This window comes from Dysidea avara, chromosome 2 (assembly GCF_963678975.1).
Source record: "Dysidea avara chromosome 2, odDysAvar1.4, whole genome shotgun sequence".
Lineage (NCBI taxonomy): Eukaryota > Metazoa > Porifera > Demospongiae > Dictyoceratida > Dysideidae > Dysidea > Dysidea avara.
This window is the reverse complement of record NC_089273.1, coordinates 9320447-9346242: the sequence shown is the minus strand read 5'-3', so window position 1 is coordinate 9346242 and position 25796 is coordinate 9320447. Positions and strand designations below refer to the sequence as shown.

At 38.2% G+C, this 25796-nt stretch overlaps 1 protein-coding gene across 1 annotated transcript in view; it reads left to right on the top strand.

Moving 5' to 3' along the window:
* LOC136243089 (neuralized-like protein 4) overlaps positions 1 to 25796 on the top strand; it is a 222273-nt gene that overhangs the window by 66045 nt on the left and 130432 nt on the right. Inside the window, exon 3 of the mRNA XM_066034606.1 lies at positions 20564 to 20632. Coding sequence (XP_065890678.1) covers positions 20564 to 20632 — 69 coding nt within the window. The remainder of the gene's footprint in view (positions 1 to 20563; positions 20633 to 25796) is intronic.

Below are 25796 nucleotides of genomic sequence, written 5' to 3'. Positions count from 1 at the left end.
TAGACTACTGAATCGCTTGCAGTTGATTAAATCACTTGCAATCGATGATACCCTGTAGTTTAAACTGAGTGTTTGAAATGGCAGAATGTGAAATAATAGGTACATCCTTGATCAATTCTAGGTTAGCATCTTCAACAGTGTCAAGTTCTGCTGCAATTATCCATCTCTCCTTTGGTTTACACAAAAATTCAGGCCCACTCCACCAACACTGGTTATTGCCAGGTTCTGACCCCTTCGGCTCTCTTGATGGCATATCTGCCAGATTGACAGACCCTGGACAATGACTCCACTCTTCTGGGAGTGAGTAACATCTAAATTTCATTCATACTATGACCAACATACTGTTTCCAGGGCTTATGGTTTCTGATCCAATATAACACTACAGTGGAGTCAGTCGAACAGGTTAAGTTGGCAAAGAGTCGAGTGATTTCTTCACTGATGAGACTAGTCTAGTGAGTTTTAATGCTGCCTACAATTACAGTTTAGGACTTGTCTGAGTCTTCACTGGAGCTATGTGTGTCTTAGAAGCAACAACAGTTCATGACATGCTCTTATCTTCCTAAACTGTTCTCAAATATATCACAACCATGTATGCCTGAGACAATGCATAGCTAAAACCATGTTATTTAATTTATGGTAACTATCAAAGTAAGTAAGACCTAGGCTCTCTTATCTAGTCAAGGTCACGAATCACTGATCTCGATTTAGTGAGCACCTCCCCTTCTACCAAGTCATCCCATTAGACACTATCAGAACACAAGAGTCTAAGCAACAGCTTTAACTTAATAACAAGTTCTAGTGGGTCAACAAGTTCTAGCGAGTAGTTCTAGCAGGTCAAATATTTTCCCACTTACTTTGAGAATGGATCATTTAGTCATAGAAAGACTATTGGCATACGTAGCTCAACAACTCGGAAAGGTCAACTGAAAGCTCATCTGATTGTCTATCCCACAAAACACCTAACAGCTTATTGTGTGACTGACATCCTGTAGGGTTCAACAATCCAGCATGGACTGAGAGTAAATTTGCTCTTCCTCAGACAAGGATGTGGTGACTATCATCATGGAACATCTCAACTTCCTTTATTTGCTACAGGAGTTCTGTGGAATTAATACCGTAGAGTTGGGCTGTTAAACGCATGTATCTATTAAGCGCATATTAATTTTGTTAAGTGCATATGCATTTCTTGTAATTAACCATGTATGATAAGCGCACATGGCCAAATGCAATGATAAAGTTACACACAGCAAGAAACAGCAAGAAAAGCTGAAAGTACTGAAAAAATAATGTCTTCTCAGGTGCTTACATCCCCCTTGAGGTCTCCCTATGCTATATATATATATACTGCAAATCAGCCATCTGGAGAGTGATAATCTCGTTTATCACTAAGGATTTTACCCAGAAATGGAGTCAAATATGCTTACACACTGGTGTGGTGACCGGCACAAACTATTAACTATTCTATTACAACATAGTGATTCTGTGTTACACTCACCATAATTATTTATTAGGCGTATGCGCCTAACAGATAGTATGATTTTTAAAAAATATTTTCTCCGAAATTATAAGTGCATGTGCTTAAAACCCCTACTTTACTGTATTCCATTTCCTTAAGTTCAGGCCACCTTTACTCACAACCTGCTTAGTTCTGAAATAGATCTAAAATGCTGAGGCAACACTGTCAGTTGCTGTAATTAGATCATCCACATATAATACAGTCCCTTCCTTATTAATCAATTAACAGGGATTGTTTGCTGTTGTACTTGTCAAGGTGGTACTGCTCCCAGGGGATGATCTCAGGCCAAACACAACTCCAGTGAAACAGAATTGGCATATGGGCTATCCAACTTATTCAAATCCTAAAACCACAAAAATTTAAGTACATCATAATCAGCTGAAACTATGCCTATCATAAGAAAGGCATTCTCCAGCAGTGATGGCTACAGGATGAGATCTAAATTGAACAAGCACATCAAACAACTTGGGAATTATGTTTGGGCCAGTCTGGATACAATCATTTAGAAAGAGATCTGATCACTGAGCTTGGCTGAGTCTTCATAAATGATACGAATTTTAGTGGTGGCTTGCTCCCAGCGGATAACAGCATGATGTGGTAAGTATAATATACTGACTCACCCCTCTCATTAGTGGTGCACTTCTCCTATGATCCTGGCATTGATGAATCAATTTGTACAATTATCATACATCATACAGTACGGTAGTACTGTATATGTGACCCAGTCTGGGAAAACTGGGCTTATCGCCTATTTAAAAGTATCGAGAAACACCGGTTTTAGGTAATTAGTGTGTTATAGCTCGCCAATGGTTGAAGCTATGTGTACCAAATTTTCACACCTTTTACACCAATTCCTTACCTTCCAGAGCATCCACTGTGCAAGTAGCCAACAACTAAGTTTCCCGCCATTTTAGATAGTTTTTTAACCAAGGTTGACTATATCAGCCGAACTGCAAATTGGGTGGGAGGCGGGGGCCCTGGAAGGAGGTCAAGATGGTGTTCAAAAATTTGAAAAGGAAGACCAAGGGATGAATTAGGCCAAGTTTTGGGCCAGTGAGGTCTCAAAACTGGCTAAAATGACAGTAAGTTCATAGCAGAAGTACTTACTCAACACCACAGAGTTGTACAGCCACATACAGTCATCCCCAGGCTGACCAGAGCTCTATTAAGGCCCCACACCACACGTATGGGTCGCCACTGGGCTTGGGATAAGCAGCCAGCAAAACCAGACCACTCAAGTCTAGTTGATTTTGATTGTGGAATTAGATAGTTTACTCATGTAGCTTTGTTTCCTGTGTGAAAAATTGAACCTGCTGACATGGGCGATAAGACTGATTTTCTCAGACTGGGTCACATATTAGGGACCATGCAGTTTTGGGATTTCTTGCCCAAAAATATCACCCTAAAACCATCATCAACAACTTGGCAGTATTGGTTAAGCATAGCCAACCCCATAATGCCTTCAGAGTGATCCCAAACCCTTCCAACAAGTTTCTACCAAATATTATATATTTTTTATTCAACAGAATTTTATTCTATCTAACTAACTAACTGATTCCTTCAGCCAAGCATAACTCAACAATGGATAAGGCTATTGGTTTGATTTTTTTCACTGTTCGACATCACTTCATCCCGAGACATGCCTTTTTGCCAACCGCAGTACGTACAATGCACGTATCATGGACCTACCTTTATTCTCCTTTGTGTTCCAGTTCTTTTCGCTGACAATGCAAGGTGTCGATTTGTGATAGCGCGATACAGCTTCCCTCTGGCTGTGTCATGCTATTCACCTGCATTTTCCATAATGACTGGATTCATTGCAAAGAAGTTTCTTGTACTGTTCTTCGTTTATAATGCTGTGTAACGAGTGGAACAGAACTACAAATGAAGCGTAATAGCCACCTCACTTTTCAGTGCATAACTGATTATTGGGGTATGCGTTCAGGCGCAAAATTATTTTATGGAATGCCTGGCGCATTCTTTCTTTTAATGTGGTACATGTAGATTCAGTAGTCATGATTGTGTGATTAAAAAAGGAAAAAATAGGAATTATAAACTGGATTAGGGATCAAAGAACAAAAAAAATACAGGGAAACAAAAAGGAATAGCTAAAAAGTTGTAAACAAGGGAGGTTGCCTATACCTGCAAATATACTAGTGGACATCTAATCCCTAATTCAGTCATGATTGTAGACTGAAGAGTAGGGATTAGATGTCCACTTATATATCTGCAGATATAGCAACCTGCCTTGTTTCACAACTTTTTAGTTGTTCCATTATTTCCCTGCTTTTTTGTTCTTTGATCCCTAATCCAGCTTAAAATTCCTAATTTTTCCTTATACTTGTAAACTTTTGTAGTTGTTCCTGAATGATATGATTGTATTCTGTGGATCTCTCAGGAGTTTATGCTGAAAGTGTCTCAAATAATTCAAACTGAGAAAAATAGTTAGGGGAGTCAAATTGTCCTTCCTTCCATGGTATCGATACTTCATAACAATTGTCATGAAATTGTACATGATTCAAAAATTCCCACATCATCTCTGACTCAGTGTACACAACTCTGATTGCTTCTGTGTCCCAAACTTTGCATAGCATGTCTTGAACTGGATCCTGAACTTCAGGGATACTCGCCACAATGAGTTCTGCTAAGAACAAAAGTTTATTCAAAAGTGTACAGGTATCTCCAGCAACCTGTGAGGTAGGCTTGCGCCAATTATTCCGGCATAATTTCGAGCATAATAGGCTAGCAAATGCATCAAAAATCATGCCAGCATAATACGGCGATTTTCAAGAATTTTAATTAAACGTGCAAAATACTGCACAACACGAACACAATGCACATTATTACTGAATTTTATATCAAAAACCTTGCAGGCAGTGTTATTATTTTTACTATTTCTTGACTGATTAATCACACTTTATGGAAATAAGATTGAGATACTCTAATAGAGCAGTCACTTACTCTAATACAACAGTCAGGAAATGCAGATACACTCTAATAAAACAGTCAGCTCTCGAGCATAATCTTGATTTTGAGAGCATAATTTTGAGCACAATAGGTTGGATTTTTGAGCACTGCTCAAAAGCATAATAGGCAAATTTCAAAGCATAATTGGCTCAAGCCTACTGTGAGGGACCAATTGTGTCAGACAGAAGCCACCTTAGCTTACTATATATGTAACCGGATCTGCGAAAACCAGACACAATCGTGCATTTTTCAAATTCCTGTTTACTAAATATTTATTTATGAATTACTTAGCCAAGTGCACCCTCTGGCAAAGTTTCAGCTTCATATGCCAATAGCTTTTGGAGTTACAACCCTACAAAGTAGCAACAACAGAAAAATCGATTTGTACAGCGGGTATAGGGAAAATAAATTACAGGTGCCTACAAAAACGGTTGTAACTTACTACCGAATTGAGGTACAGTGCTAAAAGTTTCACCATCGTGTTCGCCATGAACAGGGAAATCATTTACTGAGTTGGTTTTACCTTTACTGACCCTTTTTCACTGCACACAAAGGTGGAATTCGTGAAGAAATATCGATCGCGTACAATCACCTCGACGTGACATAAACAAACGCTCATAACTTCTGTATCATTTGGTATACTGCAACGAAACTAAGATTTTCCAACTCCTCTTGAGCAGGCAAATAAGGTGATATCCAGGGTGTTATCATTAGTCCCTTCCTTCACGATGGGGTCTATTCTACGGAACGGAACGGAACGGAATGATGGACTAAACTACGGAATGGAACGCTTTCTCAAATTGAAGCTTGCAACTTACCATTGCTGAAACTGCCCTTACAAGTTATCAGTGGCACCTCCAGTGGGTGATTAAACATAAGATAAAAAGAATTAAAGGATCGATTGTGGGTTCTTGTTCGTTGTCATTAGTAACGGAGTATTAATTGTGGGATGAGCTGTATTAGTGTTCATCCATGCTTCATCTACGGATATATCAAGAAGGGCGCTTTGTGTGAGCTGTTTTGCTTATTTTGACTTTAAATAACAGTCTGGGCCAGCTTTTCAAGTCATAAATCAGTGTAAAAAGCAAGCAGGAAGACACTAGTAACAGTAAAGAGCCAGCTGAATTAAAACTTGAAGAATTCTGTGCAGTATGTGAGGAACAAATATTTTGGCAGACCGCAAAGAGGCTATATTCTGCAAACATCACTGAAGTGTATGCATGGAATTATTAACAGCCAGTGCAGTGGACTAATGCCGTGTTCAATAGTGAGCTGATTTTTTCTGTTGCACAAATTCAAGGATGTGTCTGACTGCTAGCCTTGAATCAGGCTAAATGCCAAAACTCCAAGATCAACCAAATCTTAATTATAAGCCTTCTATGCATGTGAAACCATGCCCATAGCCACCAGGCAAATGTGATTTGGACCAAGATGTGTGCGTAATTTCAATATATCTAGTCAGACCTGAAATGGAACACATATTAATTACATACCACATAAGAATCCTAGGATTTCTTAAGTGTAACATTTCACATGCTTCACTTCAAACAAAACAGGTTAAATTTGTTCGTCTATTTTCAAGTGATTCCCAGTCCAGCTGGTCCATGAAATTACAATGGGATCACATGTATTTGTTACAGTGCGGGCTGTCCTGTGTTGGATCTACTCTAGAGTTGAAATTTCAAGGTAGACTCACTGCCAATGTACTGACACTAGTACTGTTGTAGCATGTTTAAGTGGAGGACAAATGAAATAGTAATGCTAGATTATTTATGTATACAAATTTTTCATAATGACATTGATATCCCATTTTGATTTGTACCTCCACTTTGCAACATATTCAAGAACAAGAAGTTACCACCCTTCCACTGTCGTTAATTAACCAAGATCTCACCAGTCTTTTTTTTTCCATCTACAATTTTGCTTTGGAACAATAATTAACTGAAGGCTTTAAGTATTTAAATCTGTAATTCACCTTATTGTAGTTGTACTAATTTTATTGATTTGTCTGTATGTTTTCTTCATTTTCCTTTGAAGTTGTACAGTATAGGTAAACAAAGATAAATTTTCTCTCCCATCTTATTCTAGGATTTCTATTGACTAAGAAAAATTTAATTATTTGTATACAGGCTCAAAATTGAGAAAATATAAAGAAAGTGAATGAATATTAATAAACCATACAGTCAGTTTGCTTTTGGTGTCTCCAACCGCAACAAAAATTCGATGAATCCATGCATCTCCATCCCTGGTCGTCTGAACATTTTGAAAGTGATACCTCACTCAATCAACCACATATTCTGTTTATTAGACTGAATAAAGTCATGATCACCTAGCCTTTCCTGTCACCGGTAACTTTCTAGTTAATTTCTCTGTGGATATTATGATCTGAAACTGAAGAAATTGAGTGGTCTTCTAAACTATCTTGTAAAGATCAGCAGAAACAACTGACATCCAATCAGCTACTATGTTGTAGTAACAAAACTTGCCTTGGTCATGTAATAAATGAATTGAAGAGACCTGCTTGATATATCAGGTAGTAGAACAATCACTGCATGACACAGTTATTAATATTTTATTATTATCCTATTCAATTTTCCTGGAGGCTCCACTGATAAAATGCAATTTCAGCGATGACAGTGGCTAGCCAAGCTGCGAGGTTTTGATTCAGAAAGCATTCCATTCTGTAAAATAGACTCCATCCTGGATTCAACCCACTACTCGGGCTGAGATATCTGGCATTAGTCCACTACTCTGTTAATGAATCATTAATGTTCACACAATGTAGCCTCCTCGAGGTATCTGATTGTTTGCTCCTCACACACTGCACAAAATTCCTTTAGATTCTGCTTAGACTGAGTTGATTCAGCTTGTCACCATACTTGTTTCCTTTGTAGTGTAGCTGCATACTGATTTATGCTGATTAGAAAGGCTGGGCCCCAGACATGTACATTCTAAAGTCAAAGTAAGCAAAAACAATTCACATACTAGTAAAAACAAATCATGCATTAAGCTCCCTACTTGATACATCCGAAGGTGAACACATTGAGTCAGCGATTCCCACAATTAGTACTTCGTTCCTAATGACAACCAGCAAGACCCCACAATCGATCCTTAAATTCATTTTATCTTTCTTAGGGTGCATTTGATTACCTGCTGGAAGTGCCTATGGTACCACCGATAACTTGTACAGCAATGGTAAGCTGCAAGCTTCAATGTGAGAAAGCATTCCATTCCATAGTTTAGTCCATCATTCCATTCCATTCCGTTCCATTTCGTAGAATCATAGATAATACACGTAATAAAGGATAGGCAACGCGCATAGCAACTATTAGACAATCCTCGTTACGGTCGTGTAACCTATTATGTAACTTATGCGCGTCTATCGTCATAGATACGGCTACCCCACAGAATGAATGCTCCGCCTTATCGTTCCCAGTGCTGTTATTTCGCTATCCAGTAGTAGAGAGGAACTACTCATGTAATCAGTATCGATTGTAGTGAGCTATCAGCTAGCGGATTTTGGGCACTGGCAGCAACTTGGTGAGTCGTGGGGTTGGAGTCTTATTTACCATGGCTCAGGAGTATCGAATCCTATGAAGGATTCAATTCGCTCCTGGTAGCCAGCTGCAGTAGGTCATAATAAGGATGGGCTACGTAAACCAGGGTTTAAGCCGATTGGCTGTTCGTAATAGGGCTTCAGCAGCAATACTACCTTATGTATCGAGTGGCAATGTTTTTTTTTTTAAATATTGTGTGTATATTGGGCATTTGTTTCCCCAGTAAACACCAGGTACCCACTGATGTTGCTGTGACAGCTCACCAGGTCCCCAACTGTATACAGCTGGTGCAATGTGAGTAAGTTTGTTGCTCAAGGAATCACCAGATTGGCATAACTGGGAATCAAACCTGGAACCTTTCAATTACCAGGCCAGTGCTCTAGCCACTTGGCTATGCTGACTCACTGTCCTTGTCTCAACTTTGTGGTCATTGTGTAACTTTGGGTTCTGTGACTTCTCCCTGTGAGATCTGGACCTGGACAGTCCTGTGGATTACTACCTGTCCCAGGAGGATTCCAGACAAGATTCTAGTGCCTGAGTGGTAAACAGGCATCCCAGTGTTGGTTTGCTGAGTGGCAATAATTGTTTCTCACAGCTTCCAGCTTAGGCTCTATGTGTGTGTGTGTGTGTGTGTGTGTGTGTGTGTGTGTGTGTGTGTGTGTGTGTGTGTGTGTGTGTGTGTGTGTGTGTGTGTGTGTGTGTGTGTGTGTGTGTGTGTGTGTGTGTGTGTGTGTGTGTGTGTGTGTGTGTGTGTGTGTGTGTGTGTGTGTGTGTGTGTGTGTGTGTGTGTGTGTGTGTGTGTGTGTGTGTGTGTGTGTGTGTGTGTGTGTGTGTGTGTGTGTGTGTGTGTGTGGGGTGCATGTGTGGAGGACAAGAGTTCAACACTCCATTCTATTTTTGTCGCATTGTTCACATGTGATGTGTTGTTTCATTAGGCCATGGTATGTGTTGTATTGTGTGGGAATGCCGGGGTCGGTCACTCAGAAAATCCTTGAAATTCAGTTATCAAAATTGCAGCAAGTTTCAATGGTGATATTTCAGAAAATCTCCTTTTATACCTGGGCTAATTGTTTGTAGGAAACCATACCAAGGGGCCATATTTACTCCAGAAACCATGCTAGATCTTGCAATGGCTGTTGTTTTAGGTATGTGGAAAGTATTCGAAAAAAATAATTGACAAATTTCTGAACTTTGATCAACAATATTTTACTGAGTGAGAGACCTCTCGATCAACATCCCTAAATTGTGTAATGTTTAGGGATTTCAAGTATTTGATTAGAATTTCAATAATATAAATCTTTATCTAGGTGCTTACTAGGATCATTTCACTGCTACTATTGCAGGAAATGAGTAGCCGCTAGGACCTCAGTGGAGATGCAGGTGTGCTTTGCACAAATCAATTAATGGAGCATCCATCAGTCAATTATCTAGCTAACTCTAAGCTATCCTGGAAGCCTCAAAGGAAGTGTCTGTCACATACGGTTCTTATAATCAAGAACAGAAGCAAAAATATTTTATGTGTGATTCCAGAGTTCATAATTTTTAAGATTTTCTTTCTGAGATTGTATGTGAGAGTCCCATGTCATTTGTGACTCCTAGGGTTTTGATTTTGCTGCTGTTTTATCTGATCTGAATATTTGAATTCATTGAATGCTTTATTAGAGTAGCGAGTGTTCTATTAGAGAAGTTAAATGATTTTTTCATGTTTTGTAAATTTGTTGAGAGATTTTGTACAAAGCTTCATTTATCAGGTATCTGAGCTGCAGGTGGTCCCTAGGAGTTCAGATAACTAGTGTATGTTTATATCAATTATTATAATATAGCAGAGTCTAGCTAGACGTTAATCCACAACATCAGTTTCCAGCACTTGAAGGGACTGTCTATTTTTGTGACAAACACAAGGATGTCACTTGATAACCAGTGGATGGTATTTGCTGTGAGCTGCTACATTTACAAACACGTTCATTATTCCCTGTCTAAGCTTGAAGTCATGGTACACTACTCTTTACCACCAGCAGCTCCTTCATGTTGATAATATGCTCCATTCCACTACACCTTTTATATCCCATTTTCACGTACTTTGATGGCTAACGCCACATCTGAATTTGAGCTCGTGCATATTTGCGTTCCACCACCATAACATTGAGCTCTCTTGTGCTGAATAGTAACTTGATGCTTCTCCACATGGTACCACGATAAAACTCCAAAACCCAGCACAATGAAACAGCTTCAAACCATAGTTCAGTAAGTGGTACGTCTACACAAAACAAAGCATTCCACTCTATTAACGGTTACAATTAATTCTTTATACATTGTTCGGAAAAAAACACTTTAGTTTCCTTGTTAAAACTCCAAAACTGAGAAAAGCCATGAAGCAGTGGGCCTTATCTTGCGTTGGGTTAAAAATGACAGTGTGTTTCACTATTTTATTACATCAGATACTCACCTTAGTAGTTGTATGTTCATTTGAACTAAGCTTTACGTCTTTACTGAGTAGTATTCTGCTACGGCACAAGGGACGAAGCGGCCTAGTGCGTTTAGTAACGGGTGAGAGGGCGCGTTAACTGGATGACGTACCGTAACGAGGATTGTACGTGACGTCACTACAGGTTTAATAGGTGCATTGCCAATCCTTATTACGTGTATTATCTATGGTAGAATAGACCCCACCTTCCTTCACTAAGAAAGAGGCGTTCAAAAAATTTATGGATTTTTTCAATACTACTCAAGTATTTAACTCATTGTATTCATTGCTTTATACTGCTTACGTGATCGTGTTGGGTTTTCGCAGATCCGGTCACATACGTATGGCTACAGGACCAATACCACAACGACATACTTCTCCAGTTACAAACTTCCAATAGACTTTCAGAACCAATCAATACATCTATCACACCCACGTTTCTTCTTCCAGAGTAATCTACATACCAACTCTAAGCCAAACAAATGAGCATATTCTCTCTAACTAAAGTTGCTGAAGGTAAGGTAGAGCATATTGTGGGATAGCTAATGGCAGTTACTGAAAGGTGTTCAGTAGTGTTGCACCGATATCCAAATTAGCCAATTATTCCGGTAACCGATATTAAGCAACACAATTAGCCGATACCGATAACCAATTCGACTAATTATGTTGCTCATCATGAATGTTAGTGTTACCACTAACATTCATCCTCATCATTATTAAATGAATTATATTAGAGATATAAGTATTGATGTACCACTCTGCGTGGGCAGTTCAAAGGCACCGCCAGTGCCATAATTTGTATATTGCACTGCTGCAGACCACAGCGAGTGCATTATAACTTATAACGCATTGGTTGCAGTTTTGTAGACCCCAATGAGTGCATTAGAAGTTATAATGCACTGACCACAGTGCAATATACAGATATTGCACTGGCTGCGGTTTTGTGCAGCAGCACGAGTGCCATTGGCCAAGACCACTACAACACCTCACCTAATAAGTGGAAAGACACTTCACAGATCACTCGAATTCTTTTATAGCCTGACATGTAAAGGTCGATTGTGGGCCACAACGTCGCCAATACATATAATATTTACCAAGCAGCCAATGGCGATTGAAAAAGCCAACGCGGTGGCCACAGCTCTAGTCTACATATGTGACCTAATATTAGAAAACCGTCAATATCCGCACAATTTTCAAATGCATTTTATTTGTTCATTGTTTTCTACAGGGACAGAGGAATGGAATAGCCAAGATTCAGCTTCCTAAGTTAAGCAGCGTTGGAAATACAGCACTAGACAGCTGGATGAACAAATAATTTGATATGTACAGAAGTTATCGAGAAAAGAATCTACAGGCGCTTACATAAACCATTATAACTTACTCATACAATGACGTATGGAATTGAATCTTGGCTTATTGTGTTTGCCATGTATTTGTGCATCCACCAAGGTATAGTTTTTCCCCAGATATGCTTCTTTGCTCGAGAAGGAAGGCAAATTCACTGAAAAACGATTGTCGGTAAATTCTTTCATCACCGCAACGTAAACAAACGTCTGTAACTTTGGAACCTCTTCGTGTATTCAGATGAAACAAAGATTTCTGTATTCCCTATGGACAGGAAAATATGATGATGCCCAGGATTTATCTATTGGCGGCTTAATTCGCCTACCAGCTAGGCAATAAAAACTTGCATTTTTTTTCTGGAGCTTGCATTTTTTAACCATAGACTTTAAATGCGTTTTATTACAAAAGTACTGTTGTGCGTATATCGATGGTTTTTCAAAATTCGGTCACATATATATAAACGTACTTATCAAGACTCACGGTAGTGAGTCGCGTGGCCAGTAAAGCAGAAACACGTGCCGCAGACAATAATGACGAGACCACTACGTGAGGATTTTACAGGAACGAACGTTGTCAAATTCGGCCTTCCTGTAACTCACCCGCCACTTACGCTATCCCTCTGAAACTCTAGAGTTGAACTCATCGTGTTACTAGTAACTAACACACAAGCAGTGAAGCAAATCCATGCCGATTGTTTCGTGATCGAGATTGCCGACATCAAAGGGAAAGTTTCATTATTTATTATTTTTGATCGCCTGCGGTTAGACACAACCGCAGGTGTATGCCTTGCGTTCCTTTGTGCATTCCAAACATTGATTGCCCTGCTATCGCTTCAGTATTCACTCAATCGCCTCAAGATTCACATCATCGATTTCACCATACACATGATTACCCTACAGTCGTAATTTCAGCACCAAACAAAGTTTCAGTCATCCTCAGTTGACCTAGAGGCCAAATACAAAACCCAGATTGTTGTTTTCCGCAATACTCGCCTGGCATGTAGGGCAATGTGTCTTTAAACTGTTCTAAAAGTTTCGTTCAGATTGAAACATATGTTTTCGAGAATGGCTAGTTTGAAATTTGAATTTAGTCGCCCCCATGTAATTTGCTCTCTCTAAGAATTTTACTCGTAATTTAAAGAATGACGCAGAACACAACTGCGGTCACTGGGTATTGATGAACTGGCGTTCTATGAAGTTAATCAGTGTATATAGCAACAAAGAAGTGTGCTGCCATAGATTATAGTCCACAGATATAATCTATGGTGCTGCATACCATTGTTCATTTTTAAATTTGAATTTAGTCGCCCCCACCGTGACGTAATTTGTCCTCTAAGGGCGCAGCTTAAAGAATGACACAGAATACAACTGCTGTTACCAGTTGTTGACACAAGCCTTGAGTAATTAGCACATGTAGATAGCCAATTGTCACATTGCATTATTGCATTTTATAGCACCCCCACACAAAAATTACACATGTAATTACAGCAACATACAGAGGACACATACAATAATATAAGAATTGTACAATAATGACTGTAATATAACTGCTATGAAAATGTTTTCCAGTGGCCCGCCATGGTAGCAAGTCTCACATGACGGCATGTATATTCATCCAAGCACAATGGGAGTAACAAGTAAGTACAATGACAAGTTGGTATGACCCCATTTGTAGAATCCAGATGAGTGGGTGTGGCTCCAGTATGTCTAAACAGTTAACAAACATTCCTGTTATAAATACGTATTAGAGTTGCAATATAATAGCATAGTATTTAAATGCAACAATACATAGTCTCCATTGCATCACTATCAAACGACACTAAGTGGAGGATATTGTTGCATCTCTAGTATGTACACTTTATCAGTACAATCTGTCTTAATGGCCACCAGTATAGAAAGACAACCTCTCTTGAAAAGCCAATTCCAATTGAGAATTTATACACTGTTACCTGCGTATTGAGTGAAGGTGGCAATAAACAAGTTCCACCGTAATTTATACACGTGATCTGATCTGTATAATATTGTCAGTGGATGAGATCCACTTGGCCAGGACAAAATGTGACCCAAATGTCCTGGATGATCCATACTCAACCCACTTATGACCCAGTGGCACAATGGAACTGAGTATAGAGAATACAATTATATTTATTTCTAAGATGTGTGGATGTGTGGATGTGTGGATGTGTGGACACATTACAACACATTACATGTACATACAAGACATGCTACGTACTGTTTTAGCATTTCAAGTCACCACATTATGTACGGACCAGTCAACAATGCTTCATAGTGCCCATCAGTAAACCTGAAGAAAAGTTACGAAAAATAAAAATTCACATAAGTACAATGAAACCTCATTAATATGGCCAGCTGTGGAACCAAAAAAATTGGCCTGAATAACAAGGTGGCCTTATGAATGAGGTCATAAAGTACTGCTTAGCTATATTTGGGATCAACTAGAGGTGGCCAATATAATGAGGTGGTCTTATTAAACAGGTGGCCGCTAAGTGAGGTTTCACTGTACATACAGTTCACAATGGTGAACAATATTAATGGTTAACAATATACACTGAAACCTGCAGGTCACTTCTTGTGGAAGATTGCTCTCTACACAAAATGACACATTCAGAGATTGTATTTAGATGGATGATACAGTAATGCATTGTGACTTCAATACTCGTGATGTGTCACTACTAGGCAGCAGCCATACACACGGCACTGCCAATACACAACATCGCACTTGTTCACACACACAATTTTGCTCAAGATTTTACAAATTGATAATTAAGGGGTGTGGAAACTAGCTGTTCGTTCGAAAGACTGTGTGGCAGCTGTTTCCCTTCTGTACAAGTGGCCACCAAGACAGATCCACTGTGGGTGAAAGCCAGGCATTAGATATTTGGTATTTCATGTGTTGAAGGCATTTCAGGGCTTTCGGTAGTCTTAAATCTCACCATAGTTTAACTCAGGCAGTGTTGTGGTCACCACTAAACCACTGGAATGCTGTATTATGTTCATCTTATGCTTGGCTACTATATTGTAGAACTGAAATGGATACTCTGAAAAATATATCCTATGGATAATGACTTCATCACTTTCTTCATCAGGAGCTTATAAGGACAAATAATGAAACTTTTTTACACTTTGGGCTGACAGCCAACTGCCTAAGTCTGATGCAGTGCCTTTGGTGCTCTAACAGATTGGCTGCCAGCACTCACTGTCTCATACGCTGTTACACACTAAATCCATCCCTATAGCCAGTTAGAACAGCATGCTTCTTACCTTTTTTAAGGCCGCAAAATGCAGCCACCTCTTTAAAAAGCTAGGTCAGAAAATTTTGTCCCTACGGCCTGAATAATGACCAGTTTTCACTGTACTATTAGTGATTAGTGATCATGGAGGATTATTTATTAAGATACTAATATATACAAACGCTACAACCTCTAAATATAGCAGTAAATTTTATTACCCTGGTCCAATGTCTAATAATCGTGAGAGACTCTACTGTGACAAATACATGTTTACCATGATATGTGCTAATCGCCTTTTTCAGTTAAGTTTTACAACACAAATACATGTATAGTTAAACTCACAAATTGTGACTAAATCCCTTCAACACGAAAAGACAAGTAATGAGACAACCTTGAATTGGAGACAACAGCCTCACAAGCCTATTCAGGTGCGCTTATTTAGTAGTAATATAAATTTTAAAGGCCTTTATTTACAACAGGACATAATTACGCGCCCCTCTAATGTCTCTGTACATACTTTCCTTTTCTTCATTTCATTTCACAAGATCTCTTAGCAGGGGCGTAGCTTCTTTGCTTGAATTAGTCAATGCTTGAAATAGATCGAGATACTCTAATAGAACAGTCACATTTCTACAAGTGTCATATTTTTATATTGTAAAGTCTGTAAGTAGCTAGTAATTTAAGCTATACAATCCGATGCTAAGCAGAAGTTGTAACTATGCTAAATATTGATTGCTGTGTTACAGCTATTTTGTGAGTGCTCTAATAGAGTATCTTGATTGTTTTAATGCAGTACAAGATGAAAGGCAAAGTGTTACTAAGGGTTTACTAGTTAAAATGGGTGTTAATTGACTGCAGTTGCATGCCACTAACAGGGCCGCCCAGAGAAATTAGGGGGCTCAGGGAAAAGAGTTAAAGAGGGGCCCAGGGGCAAAGAACGGTCTAGATCCTGACTGCTCTATTAGAGTATATCGATCTTTCTTTAACAGGGCCCCTTTCGGGCTGGGGTAGGGGCCGGTTACCCCCATGTGGGCGGCCCTGGCTGCTAAAATTACAGTTATATTTTAATATTCTGTCACTGTAATCTGGGGTTTCTGTCAAAACCATAGAAACTCACCTACTGTTATCAACAGTGCATTAATTATTCTAACAAAAAGTATTGAAATCCCATCCAAAAACAGCTTATAGCAGTAAAAAAGTGCACGTCCAAGAGTTAACTGCGACAAAAAGTAATGATATCAATGCGGCAATGTGCGAGGTGTGCAAGTTGTAAAATTAATATTAGCTAATCAGATAATACAGTGTTATTGTTAAAGTGTTAATGAGAACTATGTGATGCTGCTAGTTTTTAAGTGTGTGAGCATCGTCATAAATGCCACACAAATTTAATTATCAATAAAGCAATGTGTATAGATTCTCTGATAACAATAAATAGTTTGAGTTTGGCCGCCTTTCCTGTATACGGCAATGCTACGAACAAAGGAAAGGTGGCCAAACTCAAACTATTTATTGCTATCAGAGAATCTATACACATTGCTTTATTGAGAATTAAATTTGTGTGGCATTTATGAAGATGCTCACACACTAAAAACTAGCAGCATCACATAGTTCTCATTAACACTTTAACAATAACACTGTATTATCTGATTAGCTAATATTAATTTTATAACTTGCACACCTCGCACATGGCGCATTATGATATCATTATTTTTTGTCGCAGTTAACTCTGCTTTACTTGGATGCACACTTTTTTTACAGCTATAAGCTGTTTTTGGATGGGATATACATGTACCTTACTGCCATTTTAGCCCAGATTAAACTGTAGTCTACTTCTACAATGACTCAATAAAATTATTGTATTCTAAATAAGACTCACCTTTACGTTTTGATTGTGGTAACCAGGTTTGTCATGCCACCAGATTCGAGTTTAGCCAGTGTGAATAGTTAGAATTAGACTAGTATCGTTTAGTAGTTAGGTTTTGTTTACTTAAACCATCTATTTAGCTGCTTTTTTTTTGCTCGAGAGAATCACTATGGTGATTAGTCTGGCGCTTAGTCCTTATGGTGATTGAGTGATCACGCTGGCATACTGGGCACTACATGCATGATGAGAGTCGAAGAGCGAATGCAGGTTAGTGATATAACCCATAGTGTACTAGCTTTCAATATCTCAGGTGGCTGCAGTACTGTAGAGGGGACGTCATTGCAATGTTCGGCTTGGTTACCCACAATCGATGTTAGTTATAAGTGTTACAGCTGCCTTGTGAGACTCTCCCAACCTACTAGGTGAGTGGTACATAACAGTTATACAACGTGCACTCGTGCTCTGCCTGATATAAACGCACAAGCCTGAGGGCCATCAGGCCCAAAGGCAATTGCGTTTATATCAGGCTGAACACTTGTGCCCGTTGTATAACTAAATAATATACAGCTTATTCTGGGTTAAGATGTAAAGCTAGATGTATACCACAAGTAAAATTTACTCATGGTAAACAGGTTTTATGTACATTTTACTACTGCTATACAGTTGAGACAAGTGGCTGGTACTACATAGAAACCTAAAACCTCAGTTTACTGTTGGGCATGGCCTAAAACTGGGTTGACCATTTACTATGGGAATAGCTTGTAGTCACCAGACTCACCACTAAAACCATCAACATATAACTTAATTAAAATGCCAAATAACTTATGTCTAGCCTCCCCCACATCATTATACTACACAGAGGGAGAATAACATCAGCTTTGATTTAATCAAAACCGATTAATCAGCTAGTAGCCAATATTGGCCCAATACCGATTATTGAACTGATTATTGAACTGATTATCGGTACAACACTAGAGGTGTTAAAGAGATTTTCCAAGGCGTTTCCCTGCAGTGTCCAAGATATAGGTAGCAAAAGTTTTTGTTAATTGTGGTGAGTAGTTTCAGAATTACGTATAGGGCTAGACAGTAAGAAATTGATTTGTACAGTAATTATACTGGGAAAAAAACTGCAGGCACTTACATTTACAATCGTAACTTCCATTTTAATTAGTCTACAGAGTTGACATCTAGCTTAAAATATTTACCACGGCTTGGCAAATCAACCAAGGTATGGTTTTAGCTCTGCAGTCACTTGTGCATAGACGTACATATGAAGGAAGTTTTATTGAAGAAATAGTAATGATCTTGTTTATGTCAACTGCATCATAAACAAACTTACATGACACACAAACCGTTAAGGCTACAGAAACAATGCAAACTCTCCATGAGCAGACAAATAAGATGGCGTATTTGTACGTAGCTTTAACCACTTCCCTGAGTAATGGCTCAATTAAAACTTGCATAATTGTTTCTGTGTAGCATGCTATTTTTTAATGTTGCATTTCTCACAATGCATGGTTGTGCATGGTGACCATTTAGTCATAAATTTTGTATTGATTGAATTGATTGCAGAAGTGCTTCTCTTGCTGTTCTGTATTTTTAATATTATAAAGTGGGTGGAACAAAGCTGAAAATGGAGCAGAATGGCTAAGTCTCTTTCCAGTAATGCAGTACAGTCCACTTATAACTTCACACATGCATGGCATTTTTTGCATGGTGCCATGTGCCATTCGACATCATGTATGGGTAAGATGCAGCCATGTGTGGGCAAGGGTAAGCAAAGCATGGGACAAGGCAAAGCTGTGCATGAACAAAGACTAAAGTTTGCGTGGTGGTTGAGATTGCCACGGAGTATAGGCAATCACACACACCAGCTCTACATGTGTGTCAAGCATGTTTATTAGACCTTTTATGTATTAAGTGTAGTGTATGTACAGTGACTGTATGGTTAAAAGTTTTAATTTTTTTATTGCAGGACGTCTCGAGGCTTCTCTCCGTAATGTAGCTGTATGCATAATGGTGACAATAATTAATATGTATAAAGTAATATTAATTGTTTTGTTCATCCAGTAACTACTACTACTATATGTATAGGACACGTGTTATGCACTTACCATACATGAGGTCAAAGTTGACTTAGCTACTACTTGCTAGGTACACAGTAGCTACTTACCATTCATAAGGTCAAATTTTACTCAACGGAGATCAACCTGAGCTCATGTACAACTCACATTAATGCTACCATGCAGTTTTAATTCACATTGATTTCAACAATGCTGAAAAGCCAGTTGCAGGTCTAGAGTATGAGGCACCTTACATTCATACAAGTAGCTACATATGCTGCTAGCTACCTTTTTTTTTTGCAACTTCAGTCAGTAGAAAAATTAATTTAAACATATGCCTCAGACTATTGTATTCACTTATTCCGGTAGTAGTTACAGTGTAGCTAAAAGGTAAATCATAACAGTAATATATATCAAAAACAAGACCTCTAGCTTGATAAGTTAAAGTCTCCTATCATTGTGGTCATGCTTGGCCTGTGATGACACTGATGAAGAAAAGGAGCAGCGAATTGCAGTTATCCACTTATAAAGATAATAACAACAGTAAAAGGTTAACACATAGTCTACCTAACCTTTAATACAAGCTTTACAAGGTTTTTAAACAAGCTTAACCAGGGTAGTAAACACAGTGTGCCAGTATACAGCCATGTGTGGAATCCTGTTAGCTACATAGCTGTGTGGCATACGCAATGTTTCTACATGACAAACTGAGAGTGCAACCATGACACCCCAGTATCGCTGTATGGTAAACTTGGCAAGCAGCATGGTATACCATGTGTGGCTGTGTGATATCAAGCATGGCCACGCATGCCTTTGTGAAGTTATAAGTGGATTGTACTGTATATAGACAGGGAATGAGTTCATTTGCTCAATTGATTTGCATGTCTGGCCAGTACCATACTTTCCTTTGATGCAATATGTGTTGATTCACCAGTCATAAATTATATTCAAAAAGTAACACAAACAAGTGTAAACAATAATTTGAAATTTTCCAATTAACTAGAGATTATAGAAATAAATAAGCAAAGAATGAAGGGGATAGTTTACACCTGCAGCTAACATTTAACCACTACTTCCGCCTTGTTCAATATTAATATTAAATATCCATTAGTATAGCTGTAGGTGTAAATGACCTCCCTTGTTTCCTTGCTTTTTATGCATATGCATATTTCTATGAATCCTACTCAAATATAAAAATCTAAGAGATCAAAAAAGTATTGTGGAGGTAGTTCACTTTTCCATTCCATGATACGCAATTCATATTTAGCCAATAATCTTTGATTTGTAAACTGGTCTTTGAATTTGTGATCACGAAAATCAATGTCTTCAGGAGACAGATACATAATCATTGCTAGTTTATTAAACAACCATTGGTGATTGATGAATACATAATTGCATAAATTGGGTACTTCTTTAAAACACAACAATACACCTAAGAAGTCAAAATACTGTAAAGACTCTTCAACTTAATAATTGTCATAACACTAGTATAGAGAATATTAATATTGTCGTAACACTGTAATGTGATTCATTTACAGCTAGACCACCCCATGAGTGTCCATATTTTTGCTGCTGTGCTGAGCTACTTAAATCCTTGGAACTTCCAGGTACAATGTTATACTTATGTATATAATGTATCTCATAGGTATCACTACCCTGAACAGCTGCTGCATGCTATGTCAATTTTGGATATATTTCTACTTGTATACATCTGCAGTAGTGTTGCACTGATAACCGGTTCAATAATCAGTATTGGGCCGATATTGGCTACTAGCCGATTAATCGATTTTGAGTACATCAAGCTGATGTTCATCTCCACTGTGCTGTGTAGTATAATGATGTGGGGGAGGCTATACATAAGTTATTTAGCATTTAATTGGGTTATGTGTTGATGGTTTAGAGGTGTACAAGCCATGCCCATAATATACTGTCAGGTTTTAGGCCATGCCCAATAGTAAATTGAGGTTTTAGATTTATTTGTAGTACGAGCCACTTGTCTCAGAACATTGGAAACAGTTTAAATTGAAAACTGAAAAACTGAACCTGAAAAACTAAAATTTACCATAACTTCATAACAGGTACCTCTTGACAAAGACCACACCTGTGATAAGACCACCTCATTGTAGTAGGTCAAGTAGGTCCAATAAATTATTATGGCTAAGGTGTACTCATAATGTAATAAACTATCAATCAATAAATCAATCGATCAGTACTTAAAATGACAGCTGCAAGGTTGTACAAAAAGGATATACTATCTTACCATACCAACACTTAAAATCCATGGTCATCTCACAAATGAAAATGGAGCAATTGCATGCATAATTTACTTTACTTATACTGGATTTGATAATGGAATTCTCATGAATTTTGCATGATTTAGAAGTTACATAGTTACAAGATAAAAATGGGACTTTATGTCTTGGTAATAGTTAGACACTCATAATAGGCATCTTCGAGGTTTTAAAAATCCGACATGACGTCAATAATTACCTACACCTTGGTAATTATTTATGTCACCTCAGGTTGTTAAATCCCTTGAAGACGCCTATTATGAGTGTCTAACTCTTACCCAGACATAAAGTCCAAGATCATTTATTTTGATTTTGTAACTATGCAACTCCTAAATCATGCACAATTCATCAAATCCAGTATCAGCAGAGTAAATTATGCTTGCAATTGCTCCATTTTCATTTGTGACAAGACCATGGACTTTAGGTCTTGGTGTGATAAGATAGTATGTCTTTTTGTACAACCCTGCAGCTGTCATTTTAAGTACTGACTGATTGATTGATAATTTATTACATTATGAGTATCATATTTATTGCACCTATCTTACATTGGTACTATAATGAGGTGGTTTTATTACAAAGGTGGTCTTTGTCAAGACGTACCTGTTAATATGAAGTTTTGGCCAATTTTAGTTTTTCGTTTCAGCTTTTCAGTTTTCAATTTCAGTTGTTTCCAATGTCCCATTTGTCTCAACTGTATAGCAGTAGTAAAATGTACTAAAACCTGTTTACCATGAGTAACTTGTACTTGTGGTATACATCTAACCTTACATTGTAGCCCAGAATGAGCTGTATATCAATACTTGTTTCACTATTATTATATAAGTGCAACACTAAATCTGTAGTATGCTATATGTACATAAAGGTCTTATTTTGCTGAATGTTAATTGAAAGTGGAAGGGTATAGTTTTGACAGTGGTACTGTTTGAAAGCATCAAGGGGGTGATCATTTGTGACTGGATCTGTGAAAACCCAACACAATCGCGCAAGCCTAAATTTTCAGTATAAACCATTGAATACAATGGGTGAAATACTTGCGTATTATTGAAAAAAATCGTAAATTTTTGAATGCCTCTTTCTTAGTGATGGAGGGGACTAACAATAAAACCCTGGATATCATCTTATTTGCCTGCTCAAGAGGAGTTGAAAAATCTTTGTTTCGTTACAGTAGACCCAAGGATATGGAAGTTATGAGAGTTTTTTACGACACATCGAAGCGATCATACGTGATCAATTTTTCTTCACGAATTCCTTCCACCTTTGTTTACAGTTAAGAAGGATGGGTAAAAGAAAACCCTACCCAGTAGTTGATTCCCCTTTTCATGGCGAACACGATGGTGAAAATTGTAGCTTGGTACCTCGATTCGTTGGTACGTTACAACCATTTTTGTAGGCGCCTGTAATTTATTTTCCCTATACTTGCTGTACAAATCAATTTTTGTGTTGTTGCTACTTTGTAGGGCTGTAACTCCTGAAGCTATTGGTACACGAGGCTGAAACTGTGCCAGAGGATACACTTGGCTAAGTAGATTATAAATATGTAATAAACAAGAATTTAAAAAATGCGTGATTGTGTTGAGTTTTTGCAGATCCGGTAATATTTGCAGAATATTAACTATTGGAAACCATTCCCCATACATACATCACATATGTAATATATAAACCATGACTACTAGGTATATTGCACTTATATACACACTTACTTTGTCAGAGGAAAATTACTTTTCATAAACCCTTGGGTGAACACCAAAGTTGGACATGGTTCATATGATGTATAGTATGCCATGTAATTAATGCGCACTATGAACCTTACACAAACAAGAAAATTAAAAACTCACGTGTGATTCACCATAGTTTGACAAAATTGTTCGTAGGCTTACTATAGTGACTTACAACACCCTATCAATTAAGAGACTTAGTAAACACATTCCATATATCCCTAGAACTTGTCTGTTTATATCAACAAAATGTTACCTTGTGCCACCCATCATCGAAGTTGTGAAATATGTCTGTAAAATGAATTCATTGGCAGTGCTCTCACTGGCTGGGGTGATTGGTCACCCAATATGCGAAGTCTAATAGCCTAAACTGGTTTGAGTGATAATCATACTGGCGCTAGCTGTAGGCTATCAGCCTGCCATGAAACACATTAATGTCATGTTCCTCAAATCACAGAGGTAAGTACTGTATATGACCGTATTAAAGCCGGGCTCAAATACACGCAGGGGCTCAAATATACGCTGGGTACAGCTAGGGGACTGTCATAATAAACACCCAGGCTCATTTAAACGCCGGGGTGCTAATGACATGCACTGAAATAAATGCCGGGGTTCTAAACTTGTGTCAACTGCTAACTAGTATACAGTAATGTCTCGTCACCAGTATTATGATGTCTTGTCTTGTTCGACTATGCCTTCTCTTCTGCTGATGGCCATAGCGTATTTATCGTGGTCATTGTAATCTTTCCGCCCGACTTCCAATGTTTCACCCAGTAGAGGAGTCCAAATGGTTTTATGTACGTGATGGGCTATGGATTTCGTATTTCGTAAGTACTTGTACTGGCACCTGTCAATCTCAATGAGTGGCTAGTAAGAAATAGACGCCCAGGTCCATATTAATGCTGGTCTCGTTTAAACGCCGGGTCAAAAGTGATTTATAGGAAATAAACGCCCAGGCTTCTATATGGTCATATACAGTATATATATACTTACCTAACAACAGGTGATTATTCGTATAATGTATATTATGTATCATACCTGTTTGCAAGCTACTCACCTTATTTCTAGTGAAAGGGTCTCGTTAAATAAGGAGGTCTACTGTCAGCACATAATATTCTCATGGAGCCACATGTATACATTGGAAAACCATGCAGTAAAAGATACGTGTACGACAAATTAATAATGCTTCAATCTTCTTTGTAAGTACGTACGTGCCGATGTATCAGATAGCAATCTGAGAAGAGTTTGTTTACGGATATGATGGCTTAATAATGTTGCTACATATATCCAAAGTTACTGATTCCAGATTTTATGTAGTGGAATGGATGCATGATCCTTCTTGAACTTGACCTTGCAACAAAACATTCAAATAAGCATGAGAAAAAAAAATGTGTGTGTGTGTGTGTGTGTTGTGTTAGTGTGTGACTGGATCTGAAAAAAACCCTGCATTTTTCGAATTCTTGTTTATTAGATATTCATTAGCCAAGTGTGCCTCTGGCAAAGTTTCAGCCTCATATGCTAATAACTTTCGAAGGTACAGCCTTACAAATTTGTGACAACAGAAAGATCGATTTGCACAATAAGTATTAAGAAAATAAAGTATAGGCGCTTACATAAAACAGCTGTAACTTACAAGCACAATGCAGTACAGCATTGCAACTTACACCATCATGCTTGCCATGAATGGAGGTTGCACCATCGTGTTCACCATGACTAGGGGAATTGATTCCTGGATAGGCTTTTCCTTCTATCACCTCTCTTCATTACATAGAGAGATGAAATCAGTGAAGAAAGATCAATCGCATACAATAGCTTCGACGTGACGTAAACAAACGCCCATTATCTTTTAGTCTACTGATGATATAAGATGATATCCAGGTTTTTATTGTTAGTCCCTTTCTTTACTAAGAAACAGGCATTCACGGATTTTTTTCAACAATGTGCAAGTACTTCACCCATTGTATTCAATACTTTATACCGTAAATTTAGACTCGCGCAATTGTATCGACCCAGGTTTTTGCAAATCCTGTCACACACACATATATATATGTGACTGGGCCTGCAAAAACAGGGCATGTGGGCACAAACTACACCCCATCACTCTACAGGTCATATCTCAGTACTGGAATAGTATATTTGTATTCTGTAACTTGCATCATGATGCCAATTAAATGCTTATTAAAAGCTGAAATGTGAAATGCCATAGAATAATGGTACAAAACGTTATGAGTGATGAAAGTGTGAAAAAGTAGGCAAAAATCATGTGCCCACATGCCCTATTATCGCAGGCCCGGTCACATATATATATATATATATATATATATATATATATATATCTAAACCAAAACAGCCAAGCTGTAAAAAAAGAGTGCGGCCCCCAAAAAGGCCAAGATGAAAAAAGATGTGAAATCCAAGGTGGCGACCAAGAAATGGCTGTGATGGTAGGTTAATGGCAAAAATTTTAATTACGACAATTCAGGTGAATTTGGTGCCAGTGGAGAAGGCAATGCAAATTCACCTGAATTGTCGTAATTAAAATTTTTGCCATTAACCTACCATCACAGCCATTTCTTGGCCACCACCTTGGATTTCACATCTTTTTTCATCTTGGCCTTTTTGGGGGCCGCACTCTTTTTTTACAGCTTGGCTGTTTTGGTTTAGATATCAGTTGTATTACAAGCCACAAAACTTGCCATATGGCTTTGATGCTTCCTTTTAACTTGTTTTTATTTCTTTACTGTAGGAATTGTGGAACAAAGGAGTGT